This window comes from Marmota flaviventris, chromosome 3, assembly GCF_047511675.1.
Source record: "Marmota flaviventris isolate mMarFla1 chromosome 3, mMarFla1.hap1, whole genome shotgun sequence".
Lineage (NCBI taxonomy): Eukaryota > Metazoa > Chordata > Mammalia > Rodentia > Sciuridae > Marmota > Marmota flaviventris.
In genome coordinates, this window is record NC_092500.1 from 63,665,994 (window position 1) to 63,684,120 (window position 18,127).

General features: G+C 49.7%; 1 protein-coding gene across 5 annotated transcripts; it reads left to right on the forward strand.

Annotated features, from left to right (window-relative positions):
- Positions 1–342: 342 nt before the first annotated feature.
- Positions 343–17,695, forward strand: Map3k12 (mitogen-activated protein kinase kinase kinase 12). Of its 5 annotated transcripts, none has more exons than XM_071609806.1 (15): positions 343–581; positions 7,438–7,567; positions 10,647–11,128; positions 11,558–11,741; positions 11,927–12,118; positions 12,389–12,547; positions 12,683–12,841; positions 14,213–14,321; positions 14,589–14,698; positions 14,822–14,938; positions 15,057–15,194; positions 15,332–15,956; positions 16,143–16,213; positions 16,304–16,571; positions 16,980–17,695. In XM_071609806.1, exons 3-15 carry the CDS (start codon positions 10,684–10,686, stop codon positions 17,076–17,078), a joined length of 2,676 nt encoding a protein of 891 aa, XP_071465907.1. In that variant the 5' UTR covers positions 343–581; positions 7,438–7,567; positions 10,647–10,683; the 3' UTR covers positions 17,079–17,695. The 5 variants fall into 5 exon arrangements, with proteins under 5 accessions (XP_071465907.1, XP_027805708.1, XP_027805705.1 ...); XM_027949907.3 differs by lacking the exon at positions 7,438–7,567 and having other exon boundaries at positions 10,647–10,820; positions 10,920–11,128; XM_027949904.2 differs by lacking the exon at positions 7,438–7,567.
- Positions 17,696–18,127: the final 432 nt, after the last annotated feature.

The following is an 18,127-nucleotide window of genomic DNA, read 5'->3' on the forward strand; positions in this document are numbered from 1 at the left end:
CGGTGACAATCAAGGGAAGCAGAACTGGCAAGATCGGTATGACGGGGGGGAGCAATGTCAGAGTGCTGAGAATACCATTTGAGGGGCTGCTCTCTCAGGGAACAGGAACGAGTCCATAAGACGGACCATAGGAGGTTCCTACGGAATCAACATAAGGCCCGAAGTGTAACTGCTGTAAGACACCGTCAGCAAGGAGGCGTGGGGCCCAGGCGGTCCAGGGACGGGCCTGGAGCGCGCCGGATGGCAGCAGCGGGCTCCTTTAAGAGGCCGGCGGCTCCAGCGCAGCATCCCCCGCTCAGGGCGTGTCCGTCCCGGGGGGCCAGGGGCGGGGGCCTTGAAGGAGCGGGAGTTCAAGCCGAGTGGGGACTGGGCTAAGGGTAGGAGATGGGGGCGGAAAGCTGAGGCTGACGCCGGTGCACCTGGACACCACACGAGCATCGCTTGTGACAGCGCCCCCGGTCCGGTCGAGGGCAGCGGGGGGAGGAGGGAAGGAGGTGGAGAAGGAGGAGGAGGCGGGAGCAGCATCCGGAGCGGAGCTGCAGCAGCGCCGCCTTTTGTGCTGCGGCCGCGGAGCCCCCGAGGTGAGAGCCTGGCCGAGTTGGGGGGGGGGGTGCAAGGATGGGTCCGGGTCCTGGGACTCGGGTGTGGAGGGAGGGTAGGGATGCAGATGTGGCATGGTGGGGGAGGAGGTGACGCGGAGATGGTGAGGCTGTGGGGATGGAGAACTGGGGACCTGGACCCGACGCCAGTGGGGATGGGAAGGAGGAGAACGGAGCTGAGGGATGCCGCGGCCCAGCTTGGAGAGGAAGGGCCTCCAGGGCTGTGAAGGATGTATGGGGGTGGAGGGACAGACTTAAAGGACTGCAGGCAAGAGAACAGCCTCTTCTCTCACTCACCCTCGAGATGGGAGAAGGAAGGCGGAGGGGGAGTTTGGCTCCTTCCAGGGAAGAGAAGGAAGGGCAAGGCTGGTGTGCCCACCGTATTTCCCCTCCCCCACACGTACAACTAGCAGGCTCCACCTGAAGATTACAGGCAGCACCTGTTCCTGATGGCCTGGCAATGGACCCCCTTACCTTCCACCTGTGATGCCCCTAGTCCCCTCCAGCTGTAGCATTCCTCTCCATCCAGCTGTTGCATCCTTCCCTCCCCCACTCATATGTGGCTTTCTCTTTCCTCTCTCTCCCCATCCTCTGGCTCCCCTAACTCATTTCCCCAGGTCAGGCCCATGGAGAAACTCCTTTTCCCTCCTACACCCCTCAAATTCCTTGGCTTGAGAATGAGCAAAAATTCTCTCTATAGAGTTAAAACTTGCTGACAACCATGGCCTTGAATGATCAGAGGGAAGAAAAGAGATCAAGACCCCATAGGCAATGGGAGGAAATAGCTGTCCCTTTGAATTAAGGGAGGAGTCCCACCTTTTAGCTCCCTTCTCTGCTACCTCTTTGGCTTTCAGTCAAAGAGGGAATGCACACTAGGTCTCTCCACCCAACCCAGAGTCCTCTTCAGCCACAGTTGCTGCCTCCCTCTAAATACTCTTTCCCTTCCAACTCTCAGGGAAGTCTCTATCACCCTGGGAGCTCTGGTTTTCAGCCAGAGGGTCATACCAAGTTAAAACCAGAAGGGATTCAAAAAGGTATGGGCCCAAATGCCTCCTGAGCCTTCCTGTCAGGACACTGAAGTTTCTCTGAGCTAAAGACCTTGCTCCCTCATGTCTCAACACTCAAGGGTGAAGAGGTGGCTGCCCTCTCCAGCCTCCCACTCATCTGTTCACTTACATTGTTGACCCCAGCAAACATGAAAACACGCAAATAAGTGGTCATCCCTTTATGAAACTAGTTATGGGGACAGGGGACAAGAAGTTTCTGGAAGTAGCTTGGGATTTCCTAAACTTCCTCACAATTGAGGATGGCAGAACCCTTATAAAAACCCATTGCTGTTCCCTAGTTCTTCTGGTGGTAGTGAGGTGGTAGAGTCTGGCATTGCCAGGAAAAGAGCACTAAGTTCTAGTACCCATCACCCTAAATCAGTCCCTTCATGGGGAAGAAGAAGGGGTTTGGATTAGTGAGCCAGCTGTTTGGGGAGTCTTTGCTGGGACAGGAGGAGGACAGTGTTAAACTGCAGCAGAGAGGACTCTGGGGCTTCAGGAGGGGTTGGCCACTGACCATCTGTCTGGATCATTTGCTCCCAATAGGATTGGGGTCCTGTGTGTGTGTTGAGGAAGCAGTGACACTATTCCAGAGGGATCTAAGGACCTTTGAGGAGAGAACCTTTGCCCTTTGGGTTTTGTTGTTGTTGTTTGTTTGTTTGTACTGGGGATTGAACCCAGAGGTGCTTAACCCTGAGCCACATACCCAGCCCTTTTTTACATTTTCCTTAGAGACAAGGTCTCACTGAATTGTTAAGTGTCTCACTAAGTTGCTGAGGCTGGCTTTGAACTCACAATCCTCTGCCTTAGCCTCCTGAGCTGCTGGAATATCAGACTTGTGCCACTAGTCCTGGCTGATTCTTTTTTTTACGCTTCTTTTTTTCTCCTCTTGTTTCTATACCACCCTTTCCACCTGTACCTTCTCTACTGCCTCTTTTTGAGGAAGAAAAGAAGGAAAAAAGGGAAGGAAATCACACTGATTTTAAAAACCTACTACTTCATTTTATTTTTTTTAATTTTTTTTAATATATATTTTTTTAATTTTTGGCAGACACAACATCTTTGTTTGTATGCGGTGGTGCTGAGGATCGAACCCGGGGCCGCACGCATGCCAGGCGAGCGCGCTACCGCTTGAGCCACATCCCCAGCCCCCTGCTACTTCATTTTAAACCTGTCCACATGACTGCTGTTTATAGAGAGCTTCCCATATACTAAGTACTGAGCCAACAACTTGATTACCTCAATAATGCTCACAAAAAGATAGTGTTATTGTCATCTCTACTTTAGGGATAAAGAAACAAACTTTTTTATTCAAAGTCAAAAGGCTGTGTGTAGGAGCTAAGGATATAGCTCAGTTGGTAGACTGATTGCCTCACATGCACAAGGCCCTGCCTGGGTTCAATCCCAAGCACTTCCAAAAAAAAAATGCTGGTGTGTTGGTGTGTGGCAAAACCTAGGATTTGAACCCAGGTCTGTCTGGCTCAGAGCCTGTGTTCACACCCATCACGAGTGTGTAACATAGGTACCCTGTCCCTATCTAGAGATGAAGAAATAGACCTCTTAAAAAATCTCATACTCCTGGGCTGAGGTTGTAGGCCGGGCTGAGGCTGTAGCTCAGTGGTAGAGTGCTTGCCTCACACACGTGAGGCCCTGGGTTCAAACCTCAGCATCACATAAAAAATAAATAATTTTTTTTTAGAAAGTCTCATACTCTAGCACTTGGGAGGGTGAGGCAGGAGAATTGTGAGTTCAAAGCCAGCCTCAGCATCTTAGGGAGGCCCTGAACAACACAGCAAGACCCTGTCTCTAATAAAATATAAAAAGGGCAGGGGATGCAGCTCAGTGATTAAGCACCCCTGATACCAAAATAATAAAACAATAATGTCTCATAGAACAGGTCACCCAACTAGTCAAGAGCAGAGGTAAAATCTCAGCAGACCTCTGTTTCTGAGGTTTGCCATCTCTCTCTCGATAGCATAATGTTCCTAAGCAAGGGGATAGAAGTGAATGAGCACTCCATCAATTTTATTTTATTTTTTCTTTTGCAATTTAGAATAAAGTTTATGTCTCATTTTAAAAGCAATTCAAAAGTTATTCCTGAAATACTAGAAAACTCAGATAATCTAAAAGAAGAAAATTAAAACATCCATGATTCTACCTACCTTGTGTTAAACCTCAATATCTATCTTTTAGTTTGTTTTCTGTTTGGGGTTTTATATTGCTGGGAATCAAACCCAAGACCTCATAAATACTAAAAAAGCACTCTACCACTGAGTTTTACCCCAAGCCCAGATTTTTTTTTTTTTAATGCACTTCCAGCTCAGGAACAGTGTGTTGAAATGAAATGCGCTTCTGCTGTGTGCACATCCCTGAAATCCCACCTTCTTGGGAAGCTAAGGCAGGAAGATCTCAAGTTCAAAGCCAGCCTCAATACCTTAGGGAAACAAGCTCAAAAAAAAAAAAAGAACAAAGGACTGGGGATGTAGCTCAGTCATAAAGTGCCCCTGGGTTGAATCGCCAGTACCAAAAAATAAAATATACTCAGCTTCTTCTAGGTCTACCAGAAATCCTGAAGGAGGGACCCTGTGGCTCATCCCACCCTGCTCCTACCCTCCCCTACCCCTCAGATCTCCGTGTGTAAGGCTGAGGGGTGATCCTGGCACACCATCAATGGAAGGGAGGGTCTTCCTGGTACAGCTTCTTAGGAGAACAGATCCCTAAGAGACCTGGCTAGAGAGTAAAGATGCGTGCGGAACACCAGGCCTCCCTGACAGTGTGCAAGAAGGGAAAAGGACCTAACAGTGGCATAACTGGGGGCTTTAGCACAGTGGCTGACATTGTGACGTGGTTCCACTGGATCCTGAAATCATGATTGATCCTGGGAAGCAAAAGATCAGAGACCAAGTCTCCCTTTTTCTGGTCATACAGAAGACATGGCTTCTCAAGAACCCAAAGAGAAAGACCTGGTATCCCGTCAACCAGGAAGACAAGGTCAGGAGGCTGCACCAGCTCACTGTACTCTCGCCATCCCTTAAGGTGGGATTGGGAGTCCAGAGACCACATTCTTTAAGCTTTCAGTGGCAGAAGTAGAGTTCTAGCTCTGAGCTCTCCAAATCCAAAGTCAGTTCTTTTGTCCTAAACAGTACTGTTCTCCCTCAGCACCCTCACTGCCACCTTACTAGGAGAAGTGTACCAGCAAGGATATCAGGGGCTTGACTTGTAAAAGGCTGAGGACCTGGATGTAGGGGTGAGCTCATTTTTATCAGCATCTCAAGAAGGCATTTAAAGGGGCTGGGGTTATAGCTCAGTAGTAGAGCACTCGTCTAGTACATGTGAGGCCCTGGGTTCAATCCTCAGCACCACATAAAAATAAATAAAACAAAGGTATTGTGTCTAACTACAACTAAAAAATAAATATTAAAATAAAGAAGGCATTTACATTTTATGAGGATGCTTAGAAAAGCTGGACTTCTTTCCATCTAAGAACTCTAGGGCCATGAACATGGATCCTGTCAAAAGGAAAATAAAAAGCTGCAGCCAGGTAGATAGGAGGCATGACTGGGATCCATCAGGCCTTTATCTTGTCAGGGTTTGGGGCAGAACCAGGATTCCAAAGCCACTGGTCTCCTCTCCCCTTGAAAACCCCCCTTCTCACTCCCACTCAAGAAAGAAGTGGAAGCTTCCTCCTTTTCTTAAGTGGAAAATGAGGTCTGGGACTGTAGAAAGTGTCTAGGGCAACAACACAAGACTTAAGCAGATGGCCATGCCTCTGAAGTAAGCCCCCAAGAATCCCAGTAAGCAGCTGTGTTGTTTCTTCTGTTAGAAAAAGAAGCTAGAGAGAATTTGAAAGACTCACAATAGGCCTCCTTCATCTCAGAGAACCCTGGAGGACATGGTGGTCACACCCTGTGGCCTCCGTACGGGGCACTCTAGGGACCACCATCAAAGCAGAGACCTCCCACCTGATCCTGAATGAAGGCCTGTGGGGGTATCCACAGAGCTGCCTTCTCTGGCAGAAATATAGCCCAGAGACCACTCTCTCCCCTTAGTCTGCAGCAGATGCACAAGTCAACACTTAGTAAATATGGTTGATAGGATGACTGACAGGGATACTACCCCTCCTATCAAATCTCTACCCTGCTCCCCATGCTCTGCATAATTGATGGCCAGGGAGATAAGTCCCTTCCCCTATGGTGACCAAATGTCTAGGCTAGGAGCTCCAAGTCATAATATCCCCCAAAGCCCTGGTGCCAAGGCCCAGCTCAGGGGCAGTGGGACACAGCTGGCAGATCAGGAATAAAGGAAATGGCAAGGAAGGGGCAGTTTACTGGGAGAAATCTCCAGTTTACTATGGCCCCTTGGGGCCTCAACTTTACCCCTTCTGCAAATCATCTGGAAGAGCTGTCATTATCCTGAGAAAGGGGATGGGGTGGATTGAACTTGGCTAGATTCCCTATCTTTCTCTCGTACCATCTCCTACCTCTACAGTGCCCTAAAAGACAAACAGGTGAAATGGCTTCCCTCTTCTCCCCAGCTGCTGGCCATGGATACCAAAGGGGCCTCTGGGGAAGCCTGGTGAATTGGAGGGAGGCCGGGCTGCAAGTGTCTCTGAGCATGTCACCTTCTCTAGGCTTAAACAACCAGATGAAGGGTGAAAAATTCCTTCAAAAAGCCAGCTCTTGTGTTACTCAAAAGCTCAGCTTCTAAATAGGAAACTAAGTGGGAAGGGACCCATTATCTCTGGGTTTTGGTACCATCTCATCTCCATTTTGGCGCCTGTGGGTGGGCACTCGGACCTGCAATCCCAGCTACTTGGAAGGCTGAGGCAGGAGGATCCCAAGTTCGAGGTCAGCCACAGCAACTTAGACCCTGCCTCAAAATTTTATTAAAAAGGATCTGGGAGTGTAGCTCAGAAGTAGAGCATTTGCCTAGCATGCCTGCGGCCCTGGGTTGATCCTTAGTGGAGAGGGATCGTGAGGGGAGACAGCTTTTCAGTTTGTCCACCTTGAACTTCACGCTGTTGGTCTCAGCATCTCTTGGCTACTCCCTCTGGCTGTGCCTTTCACCCTGTGTCCTGTCATCTCTCCATTTCCTGTTTTCCTTCTATGTGCCACTGCACCCCAGTGCCAACCACAAGAGTCCTTTCCCTTCAACCAACCGCTTTCCCTCCACCCGTTGCCCAGCTGAAGATCTTAAAGCAGACGAGGTCGGAGGAGGGGAACATAGGCGGCAGACCGCAGGGTCCAGGTCCGCACCTGCAGTGCCTGCAGCCCCATCCGGGCAACCAGCCACTTGCGCTTGCCCAGGTCAGGGGCGGGGCTCAGACGCGCGGTTCCGCCCTGTGTCGCTTTCACGTGACCCTGGGCTAATCTTGTCCTGGTGACTTCACAAGCCGCCTGGAGCCCAGTCGTCATGGTTACGCTGCAGCGCCCAGCGCTTCCCTCGGTCCGTGGTCCCCCTCTCCCCACCCGGACCCTGGCCCCCGCCACAAGCCACGTGACAACCGGGAAAGAGGTCGGGAGGGGGAAGGGGTCCGTGGTCGTAACCCCTTCCTCTCCGACTTGGGCTTCTGGAATCTGTCACCGGTGGCCTGATTGTCCAGCGGGCGGGCCCTGCACTTCCCCTAGATCCCCAGCCCTGGTTCTGGGTAGTCCCGAAGCGAAGCCCAGGCGTGGGAGGTGAAAGCCCTCGGATCCTCCAGGGCCCGATTCTCGGGTGTATTGGCACCTGCCCAGCCTGCGCTTGACTGTAACTTGCATTACATTACAATCACCTTCGCTCTTGAACTGCAGATATCTCGTGGGATGTGTAGGCGATTCAGAAGCCGAATGTGACAATAATTTCCACTTCTGGACCTCATGTTTTCTCAAGAAAATAAGAGGACCATAGTACCTTCTTTGATGAGCCAATGTGAAGATTAAGGTAGCATCACTTTATGGCGTTAGTTGCGTGTGCTAGCCTTAAAGGGTCCTGGAGTGGGTGGAGCAGTTGTTGTCCCAGGCTGAAGAATACCGCGAAGTCGTTGCTTTACAACAGTCCAGGCTCTCAAAGGAACTAGGCGCCTGACCATGGAATGCTTTCACATGGGAGCCATGATGGAGGAAGCACACGGGGCTGTGCTAGCCCAAAAGAGGCATTCACTTAAGAGGGTCTGGTCGTACAGACTTCCAGGATGACCTGAGACTCGGAAGTCAAAAAGTGATGACAAACACCTTCTGGGCAGAATAAGCCTCAGGCACAGTTTGAGCTTCATAATAGTAGCCATTGTAATTGGGTGCCCTGGATCAAAAGTTTGATGTAACATGGTGTCAGGTTGGTTCTACATGATTTGGGTACCAACATCATTAGTAGTGGTGAGGTGGGAGAGAGGTGCTTGGGTATAGCATGGAGTGTATGTTCTAGATATTTCTTAGATCCTTCTGGAGAAAGGACAGGGAGGACTTGGAGCCAACTTAAGAGTTAGGCCAGGTGATGTCAGTTAATGAAGCTTGAACTAAGGCAACAGTGGGAATAGAGAGAATAGAATGACATTGTGGCAGCTTTTCAAAGACACTAGTTAAAAAGAATGACCTGAGCCAGGAATCACTGGTGGTGCAGACCTGAAATCCCAGGGACTCAGGTGGCTGAGGCAAGAGGAGCATGATCAAGTTCAAGACCAGTCTCAGCAACTTAGATCTTGTGTTAAAAAAAAAAAAAAAAAGGAGGGGAGAGGCTGGGGCTGTAGCCCACTAGCAAACTGCGTCTATATTGGGTAAAATTCCCAGTCTCCCCTTAAAAAGAGAGGCCTGAAAATTGTGCTTTAAGAGCTAAGACTATCATTCTCCCTGGGTTCCCCCATCCCCCACCAATAGCTTCCTTATATATCTGCAACTTCATCCCTGAGTCCTTTTGCATGTGTAGATCCCTGCCACTCCCCTCCACTGTGATTCAGAATGTAAAATAGTTATTTCTAGGAGACTACCACAGGGGCTCCTGGAAAGACCTAGGTGAGGGACAGTGGAATTCTTGTTTTCAGCAGTCTCAGGATTTGATGACTAGATGTGGAGATAGGAGACCAGGATGACTCCTGGTATCCTTAAGGGGTCCTGGAGTGGGTGGAGTGGGTGTAGGACAATTCTGGTAAAGGCTGGAGAGTTTGCTGTGCCCCGGTGATAGCCAGTTCACCCTTCTGTGTAGTTGGAGAAACTAAGGCCCAACTATAGCTTCCCTGAGGTCATAATGAGCTACATCCCCAGTAATATTTTTTTTTTTTTTTTTTGAGATAGGGTCTCCATAAGTTGCCTAGGCTGTCCTTGAACTCACAGCCCTCCTGCCTTAGCCTCCTAAGTTGCTGGGAATACACCCATGTGCCACTGCACCTGGCAATGATTTGGGGGCAGGATGGTACTAGATATTGAATTCAGGGGCCCTCAGTCCACTGAGCCACATCTCCAACCCTATTTTGTATTTTATTTAGAGACAGGGTGTCACTGAACTGCTAAGAACCTCACCTTTGTTGAGGCTGGCTTTGTTGAGGCGATCCTCCTGCCTCAGCCTCCCAAGCTACTGAGATTGCAGGCGTGCACCACTGCACCCGGCTTCGCAATGATTGGTTTTTAAATAACAGCCAGCTATGAATTGGGATAAATCTCCTTGTCCTGGAAAATTGGATCTTGGTTTGGAGAGCTGGGGATGGGGAAACAAGGAAGAGATAAGACAGTGTCCTTTGAGCCCTGGAGAGCAGCTGGTGATGGGAATGGCTCAAGATGATTCTGCAACAGGCCATAGCTTGTCCTAACACAGCTTGTGCCTCACTACTGGATGGTTCTACCTTTTTTTGCCAGTTGTGCTGGGTGATAGTGGAGCTGTTAGCTTTCACTTACAAGGTGAAAGACCTTGGTTGTATACCTGTAAACACCTAAGCAAAGGGTTCTGTTGGGAGCCCTTAGTGTGTCTTAGGCTAAGGCTTTTATCTGAGTTAATGTTCCTGAGGGGGTCTCATTGGTATTGTCTGAAAGTTCTTGATCATGAGGTCTAGAAACATTTTCCGAGGGTGCCCAATTAGAAAGTCTATCAATCTCACGTGTGTACACTTCAACATGAAGGAAGTCTAGTTATGTTACCACTGCAGGCTTGAGATTGAGAATCAAAGTAAAGGTGCCTTAGAGACCCTCATATCTGTTGGCACCAGTGAGCCTCAGGTGAAATAGGTACTGCAGGAGTGAATTCCAATAGTTGTACAGGGAGAAGGGAAACTAGACTTGTTACTTGTGATTCCTAAGGTTTTTTGTTGTTTTCATTTCTGTGGTTCTGGGTTTGAATCCAGCTAAGCATTCTAGTGTAGAGCAGTAACCTAGCCTTATACTTGAATTTGAGATCTTATTTATTTATTTATTTATGGTACCAGGGATTGAACTCAGGAGGCACTTAACCACTGAGCCACATCCCTTTATATATCGAACCCAGGGCCTCGCACATGCTAGGCAAGCACTCTACTGCTAAGCCACATCCCCAGCCCTGCCACATCCCTTTTTATTTTTTATTTTGAGACAGGGCCTAGCTAAGTTACCTAGGGTTTCACTAAGTTTCTGAGGCTGACTTTGAACTTGTGATCCTCCTGCCACTTGGATTACAGGTGTGTACCACCCAGCAAGTTTGAGACATATTTTAAGGGGCTGGGGATGTGGCTCAGTAATCAAGTGCTTGCTTAGCATGTACAAGGCCTGGAGTTCAATCCCCAGCACCACAAAAATAAATAAATAAATATTGCCAGTGTGTGGGTGGGTCTGTTACTTGTGTCTACCTGAGAATGATACTCAAGTGTGTTACCCATATATCACAGTATTGCTTGCACTACTGATACCTAAGAAGAAGCCCAAGCATGTTGGGTGTCCTCTGATGGGTACCTCACGGAAAACTCAAGTGTTGCCTTCAGTGAGCTATTGCTAGCCCAGCTTCTTAGCCCAAGCTTTTGGAGCTGCGCCTGTGGCTTTGATAGCCCCTTCCTCCTTCATTCCCACAGGGCCTGCTGCTCAGCACCACATCGGGGCCTAGAGGCTATGGCCTGCCTCCATGAGACCCGCACACCCTCCCCTTCTTTTGGGGGCTTCGTGTCTACCCTAAGTGAGGCTTCCATGCGCAAGCTGGACCCAGACACTTCAGACTGCACCCCTGAGAAGGACCTGACACCCACCCAGTGTGTACTTCGTGATGTAGTGCCTCTTAGTGGACAGGGCGCAGGTGGGCCCAGCCCCTCCCCAGGTGGAGAGCCACCTCCTGAGCCTTTTGCCAATAGTGTCCTGCAGCTACATGAGCAGGAAACAGGGGGTTCTGGAGGAGCCACTGGATCACCTGAGAGTCGGGCATCTAGAGTACGAGCTGACGAGGTGCGGCTACAGTGCCAGAGTGGCAGTGGCTTCCTTGAAGGCCTCTTCGGCTGCCTGCGCCCAGTCTGGACCATGATTGGCAAAGCCTACTCCACGGAACACAAGCAGCAGCAGGAAGGTAGGCCAGGTCCCTGTCTGAGCTCTCTCCGAGTCTCCCTAAGTCTGAGATCTGTTGGACAGCCCCATACTTCAGTCATCACCCAGAAGATCCCTTCCCTCCCCACTGCCCAGCCCTAGTCCCCCACCCATCTATTAGCCTAACTTCCCAACTTTTTGTGTGTCTGTGGTGCTGTGGAACCCAGGGCCCACATGCTGGGCAACTGCTCTATCATTGAGCTGCACCCCAGCCCCCCAGCTGCTTTCAAAGCCACCCAATCATTTCCTTCTCTGTCCCCTAGACCTAATGTCTTTTCAGCCTGATTTGTTACCCTTCTGCCTTGCCCTTGACTCATTTTAGCCAACTCAATGATGTCCCCCGTCCCTGGCCTTGTCATAAAGCCTTGAGTGCAGCTTCTGAGCCTTGTGGCACTGTGCCTCCTGCCCACAGACCTTTGGGAGGTTCCTTTTGAGGAAATCCTGGACCTGCAGTGGGTAGGCTCCGGGGCCCAGGGAGCTGTCTTCCTGGGGCGCTTCCATGGGGAGGAGGTAGCTGTGAAGAAAGTACGAGACCTCAAGGAGACCGACATCAAGCACCTGCGAAAGCTGAAGCACCCCAACATCATCACTTTCAAGTGAGGTCCAGGGAAGGGGCTGGGAGTATTATGCCGAGGCCTGCGACCCTCATGAGCAGTGGGGCCTAAACCATCCTTCCCAAAGGAGACCCCCAGACAGCATGGGTGGGAATGAGGGTTCCAAGTGCAAGTGAGGTAAATGTTGGGCTGCCTGAGGCCTTCACATTATGGTGTTCGGCCCCCAGGGGTGTGTGTACCCAGGCGCCCTGCTACTGCATCCTCATGGAGTTCTGCGCCCAGGGCCAGCTATATGAGGTGCTGCGGGCTGGCCGCCCTGTCACCCCGTCCTTGCTGGTTGACTGGTCCATGGGCATTGCCGGAGGCATGAACTACCTGCACCTGCACAAGATCATCCACAGAGATCTCAAGTCCCCCAAGTGAGTATGCCTGCAAACAAGCAGAAATTGCTCCGCATGCAGGGGACCATCCAAGGCTGTGTGGCCCTCTCACTCCTTCTAGATCCTGCCCTAAGTGCATGTGGCCATCTCAGAAACCTTTTCCAAGTGACAGTTCTATCTTGGAAGGACTGTGGTGAACCTTTCACCTTTGGGTGTCCCGTAGATGTTCAAAAGAAAGGCCAAGTTGCTAGAGAGTTAGTTGGGATATGTGGAAGGACATGGATCCCAGCTGACTACACTTTTTACCAGCATGCTAATCACATATGACGACGTGGTGAAGATCTCAGATTTTGGCACTTCCAAGGAGCTGAGTGACAAGAGCACCAAGATGTCCTTTGCAGGGACGGTAGCCTGGATGGCCCCTGAGGTGATCCGCAATGAGCCTGTGTCTGAGAAGGTTGACATCTGGTGAGGGCCAGAATGAGGACTGAGGAGGGTGGGTGGCCAACAAAGTGGGGCAGTGCCACCAGGGCTTGGGCATTCTTTGGCAACCAGGGCCTCTGAAGGGAGACCTTCCCAAATGATACACCCTCTTATCTCCAGGTCCTTTGGTGTGGTGCTATGGGAACTCCTGACTGGTGAGATCCCTTACAAAGATGTAGATTCCTCAGCCATCATCTGGGGTGTAGGAAGCAACAGTCTCCATCTGCCCGTACCCTCCAGCTGCCCAGATGGCTTCAAAATCTTACTTCGTCAGTGCTGGTAAGGATGGCTGGGTTTGGGCTAAACTGGACTCTAGAAAGTTGAGAAGCCAGAGAGCTTTGCTGAGGAATAGCTAGCTCCTAGAATCCAGGCATCCAGGCCCAGAATCCTTAATAGGGAAAGGGGGCCAAAGCTACCCAATGATGCTCTCTAAGAATCAGGTATCTGAAATGTGGATTAAGGGACTCACAACTGAGGGATACTGGACTGACCAGTAATCTGCAGGGGTACATTAAATTCAAAGACAGAGTAATTTGCATCTGAATTGGGCTTCTACTGCCTTCTAAGCAGAGTGACCTTTGGGGTACTTGATCTTATGTGATGAGACTCTTTCTCAAAATAAAAATGGCTGGGTTCAATTCCTAGTACCAAAATTGATAGATTAGATAGTGCTGGGGATATAGCTCAGTGGTTAAACACCTCTGGATTAAACCCAGTACCACAAAAACAACATAAATGACCATAGAACCCAGAGGATAAGCTGAATCTTTTATTGTGATGGTGGTACTAGAGATTGAACTTGGGCATTCTATAACTGAAAGACAGTCCCAAGTGTTTTTTTAATTAATTTATTTTTGGATACCAGGGATTGAATCCAGGGGCACTTAACCACTAAGCCACACCCCCAGTCCTTTTTTTTTTTGGTATCAGGGATTGAACTCAGGAGCTCTCGACCACTGAGCCAAGTCTCCAGCCATATTTTGTAGTCCCCCTGACCCCCCAGTAGCTAGGATTACAGGTGTGCACCACCACACCCGGCTCCCAGCCCTTTTTTTAAATGTATTTTGAGATAGGGCCTCACTAAGTTGCTGAAGCTAGCTTTGAACTTAAATCCTCCTACCTCAACCTCCTGAGCCACTGGGATTACAAGCATGCGCCACCATGCATAGCTTATTTTGAGATGAGGTCTTAAGTTTCCCAGGCTGGTCTCAGCCTCCCAAGTCACAAGGATAACAGATGTGCATTACCATGCGCTAACCTGAAGATTCTTGGCATTTACCAAATTGTTTTTTTCATTGGTGTTTCTCAGAAAAATGTTTTACTGGGGTAGACAATTGGAAAATATGAAGTTAAACAGGTTTCCTTGCTGATAGTGTATGACATCTCCATGAGTTCTTATATCACAGTACATTTATTTATCTATCTATATCCATCCAGCCAGCTATTTATTTATTTATTTTGTGTGGTGCTGGGTATTGAACCCAGGGCCTTGATTGCAAGGCAAGCACTTTGCCAACTGAGCTATATCCCCAGCCCCATCACAGTACATTCTAAGACTGGGTTCTCCAGGACACACCTTAGGAAAGGATGTTCTAGTTCCTATCTGGTCCTCCCTGAAATTCCCTTCTTCCCCAACTTCATTCCCTTCAGGAACAGCAAACCACGAAATCGTCCATCATTCCGACAGATCCTGCTGCATCTGGACATTGCCTCAGCTGACGTACTCTCCACACCCCAGGAGACTTACTTTAAGTCCCAGGTGTGCTGTGGATAGGGAAATGAATATCCAAGTCCCCTTTGTAGAAATAATGATGCCCTTTGGGTGGGGTGGGGAGGCTAAGCAAAAGGCTTGGCTGGACACAATATATTAGTCCTTGTAGAGGACTGGGACCCCATCTTGGTTTGTCTTGTGCCCCACTCTTTTGCTCTGAAAACACAATTTGCAGTGGCACAGGCAACCTCTAGAGACCTCAGGTCAACTGGGTGAAGAGATGGCTCTTAACCTTCACTGTCTCTCCACCCCCAGGCAGAGTGGCGGGAAGAGGTAAAGCTGCACTTTGAGAAGATCAAGTCTGAAGGAACCTGTCTGCACCGCCTAGAAGAGGAGCTGGTAATGAGGAGGAGGGAGGAGCTCAGGTATGTGACTGAGGGGATTTTACCAGCAGCAGGAACTGGATACCACCAGCTCCCAGAGACTGAGATCCACCATGAAATCACATGAACTCAGTTTACCATGGGGAACCCATCTGCCCATTTCAGACATGCCCTGGATATCAGGGAGCACTATGAACGGAAATTGGAGAGAGCTAACAACCTATACATGGAACTGAATGCCCTCATGTTGCAGCTGGAACTCAAGGAGCGGGAGCTGCTCAGGTAACCTTGCCCACCTTTATACACCAAGGGCCTGACCTCTGCTGAGCTGCCTTACTTGTAGACCCTACAGATCCCTCATTATTCAGATGCCCAACTGAGGAATTATCTGAATCTTTAGGCGAGAACAAGCTTTAGAACGGAGATGCCCAGGCCTGCTAAAGCCACACCCTTCTCGGGGCCTCCTTCATGGGAACACGATGGAGAAACTCATCAAGAAGAGGAATGTGCCACAGAAACTGTCACCCCATAGCAAAAGGTAGGGCATGAGTTCATTGAGGTTCTGAGTATGACAGGAGTGATGCTGAAAAGGCTGCAGTTGTTTAAAAGGGTGGAAATGCTCGGGCCTTGGGTGGGTAAAAACATTAATCACAGCCTTGTATTCTCCCCTACCAGGCCAGATATCCTGAAGACAGAGTCCTTGCTACCTAAACTAGATGCAGCACTAAGTGGCGTGGGGCTTCCAGGGTGTCCTAAGGGTCCCCCCTCACCAGGACGGAGTCGCCGTGGCAAGACACGTCACCGCAAGTCCACCGCCAAGGGCAGCTGTGGGGACCTCCCTGGGCTTCGTGCAGCTGTGCCACCCCATGAACCTGGAGGACCAGGAAGCCCAGGGGGCCTAGGAGCAGGACCCTCAGCTTGGGAGGCTTGCCCTCCTGCCCTCCGTGGGCTCCACCATGACCTTCTGCTCCGCAAGATGTCTTCATCATCCCCAGACCTGCTGTCAGCAGCACTGGGAGCTCGGGGTCGGGGGGCCACAGGAGGAGCTGGGGATCCTGGCTCACCACCTCCAGCCCGCGGTGACACCCCCCCAAGTGAAGGCTCAGCCCCTGGTTCCACCAGCCCTGAGTCACCTGGGGGAGCCAAAGGGGAGCCGCCTCCACCAGTAGGGCCTGGCGAAGGTGTAGGGCTGCTGGGAACTGGAAGGGAAGGGACAGCGGGCCGGGGAGGAAGCCGGGCTGGGTCCCAGCACTTGACTCCAGCTGCACTGCTCTACAGGGCTGCTGTCACTCGGAGTCAGGTAAAGTATGGGGAGATTTCTATACTTCCCCTTTCCTTGTTCTCCCCTGGTTCTAGGTCTCATTGCCCATTCTGAGCTCTCAATCTTAGGCGACTCCCTATCTAATCTTTTGCAACTAAATTCCCTTATCCTGGATTCAAGACTTTTTCCCTTTTTTGATCACAGTCCCTCATTTCTCCCACACAGAAACGAGGAATCTCTTCAGAAGAGGAAGAAGGAGAGGTAGACAGTGAAGTAGAGCTGACTTCAAGCCAGAGGTGAGTGATAATCCTATGTGGCAAAGGCCTATGCTTTCAGGGCTGCAAAGGGCAGAACAAGTCATTAACACCCACCCTTTAACATTTTAGGTGGCCTCAGGGCATGAATATGCGCCAATCACTATCTACCTTCAGCTCAGAGAATCCATCAGATGGGGAGGAGGGCACAGCTAGTGAGCCTTCCCCCAGTGGCACACCTGAAGTTGGCAGCACCAACACTGATGAACGGCCAGATGAACGGTCCGACGACATGTGTTCCCAGGGTTCAGAAATCCCACTGGACCCACCTGCCTCAGAGGCTGTTCCTGATCCTTCCTCCCAGCCCATCCCACACCAGGACCTACTCAGAGGTGAGCAGGTAAGTTAAGAACAGAACCTACCAGATATCAGACAAGAACCAGGAGCCTGATTTTTGACAGCTTTCGGTGATATATGTACAGGCCAGAAAGATAGGTATTTAGCCTCCATCAGTTTCTGAGCCAGTTTCTTCCCCTCCCAAAAGCAAATATCCATATGGTAGAATGTGAGGCCTATGATACAGAGAGTGTATAATATGGTGTCTGTGACAACTCGTGTGGCCACTATTAACTGCAGCCAGGGAAGGATCCTGAAAATAGCAGTCTGGTGCCTTGCAGAATGACCTGAGCAACTAAAACCTGGAAGCAATAAAATCAGTAAGCCACTGGCTATTAGATTCTGCCCTTATTGGGATCATTATAATGCCAAGAGCTATTCTACCTCACTGCATTTCTACTCTTCCTCACAGGGCCCTCCTAATTCTGAGGACTCAGACTGTGACAGCACTGAATTGGACAACTCCAACAGCGTTGATGCCTTGCGGCCCCCATCCTCACTCCCTCCATGAAATTCACTCTAATTCCCTGTATATAGAGAAATATTTATATAAATTATATATATGCGCCACATAATCAGAGGAAGATGGGGCTGTCCCAAGCTTAAGTCAGGCTTGTGGGGAACTGACCCCTGATAAAAGTCAAGGGATACTGGCAGCTGTGGAGATGAATGACAAGTACTGCCCTAGAGCTGTGTGGAAACTGGGGAAACTGGCCCCTTCTTGCTTCACCCCATTCCTTATGTTCAGCAAGCAATGCTTGTCACTAGGATCTTTACCCCCAACATTGGGAGGCAGAAGGAACCATGTAGACTGCACTTTTCTGTTTTCCGTTTACTGTTTACACATTTTGCACTTGGGAGGAGGGAGACTAAGGCTGGGTCCTCCCTTCTGAGGTTTCTCAGGTGGCAATGTAACTCATTTCTTTGTCCCTCCCTTTCTCTGCCAACCCCTGGCTTAGGGCCCAGGGGGAGGTTGAGAGACTTGATAGCATGTGATGATGGCTCAGGCTGAAGAACTGGGGTGCTGTTTAAGTCCCTGCTTTTTATCCTGGTGCCTGATTGGGGTGGGGACTGTCATATTGTATCCCTGTGAAAAACCTTGAAATATAACCACTCCATGCAGGCCCAGCTGTTGAGGGTTTTTCTTGATGAATGAATGGGATATCAAACCTGGTGAAGAAGTTATCTTTTCTCACTAAATGATCATGCCAATTTTTGTACAATTACTGGCACAAATAGCAGCAGGTACAATCTTCTAAGTGATTTTATGACAAAAACAGAAGTAGCTCTTCTTATTGGCCAGGAACGGTGGCACACACCTATAATCCCAGCAACTCAGGAGATCAAGGCAGGAACATTGTAAATTTAAGGCCAGCCTGGGCAATTTTGCAAGGACCTGTCTCAAAAAAAGTAACTGGAATGTAGCTCGGTAGTAAAGACCCCTTCATTTCAAACTCCAGTCCCCCCAAACAAAAAAAAAAAAAAGGAAAAACCTCATTAAGGAAAAAGGACTATAAATGAAGACTTACTAAAAACAAGAAACTTAAGTTTTCATTTAAA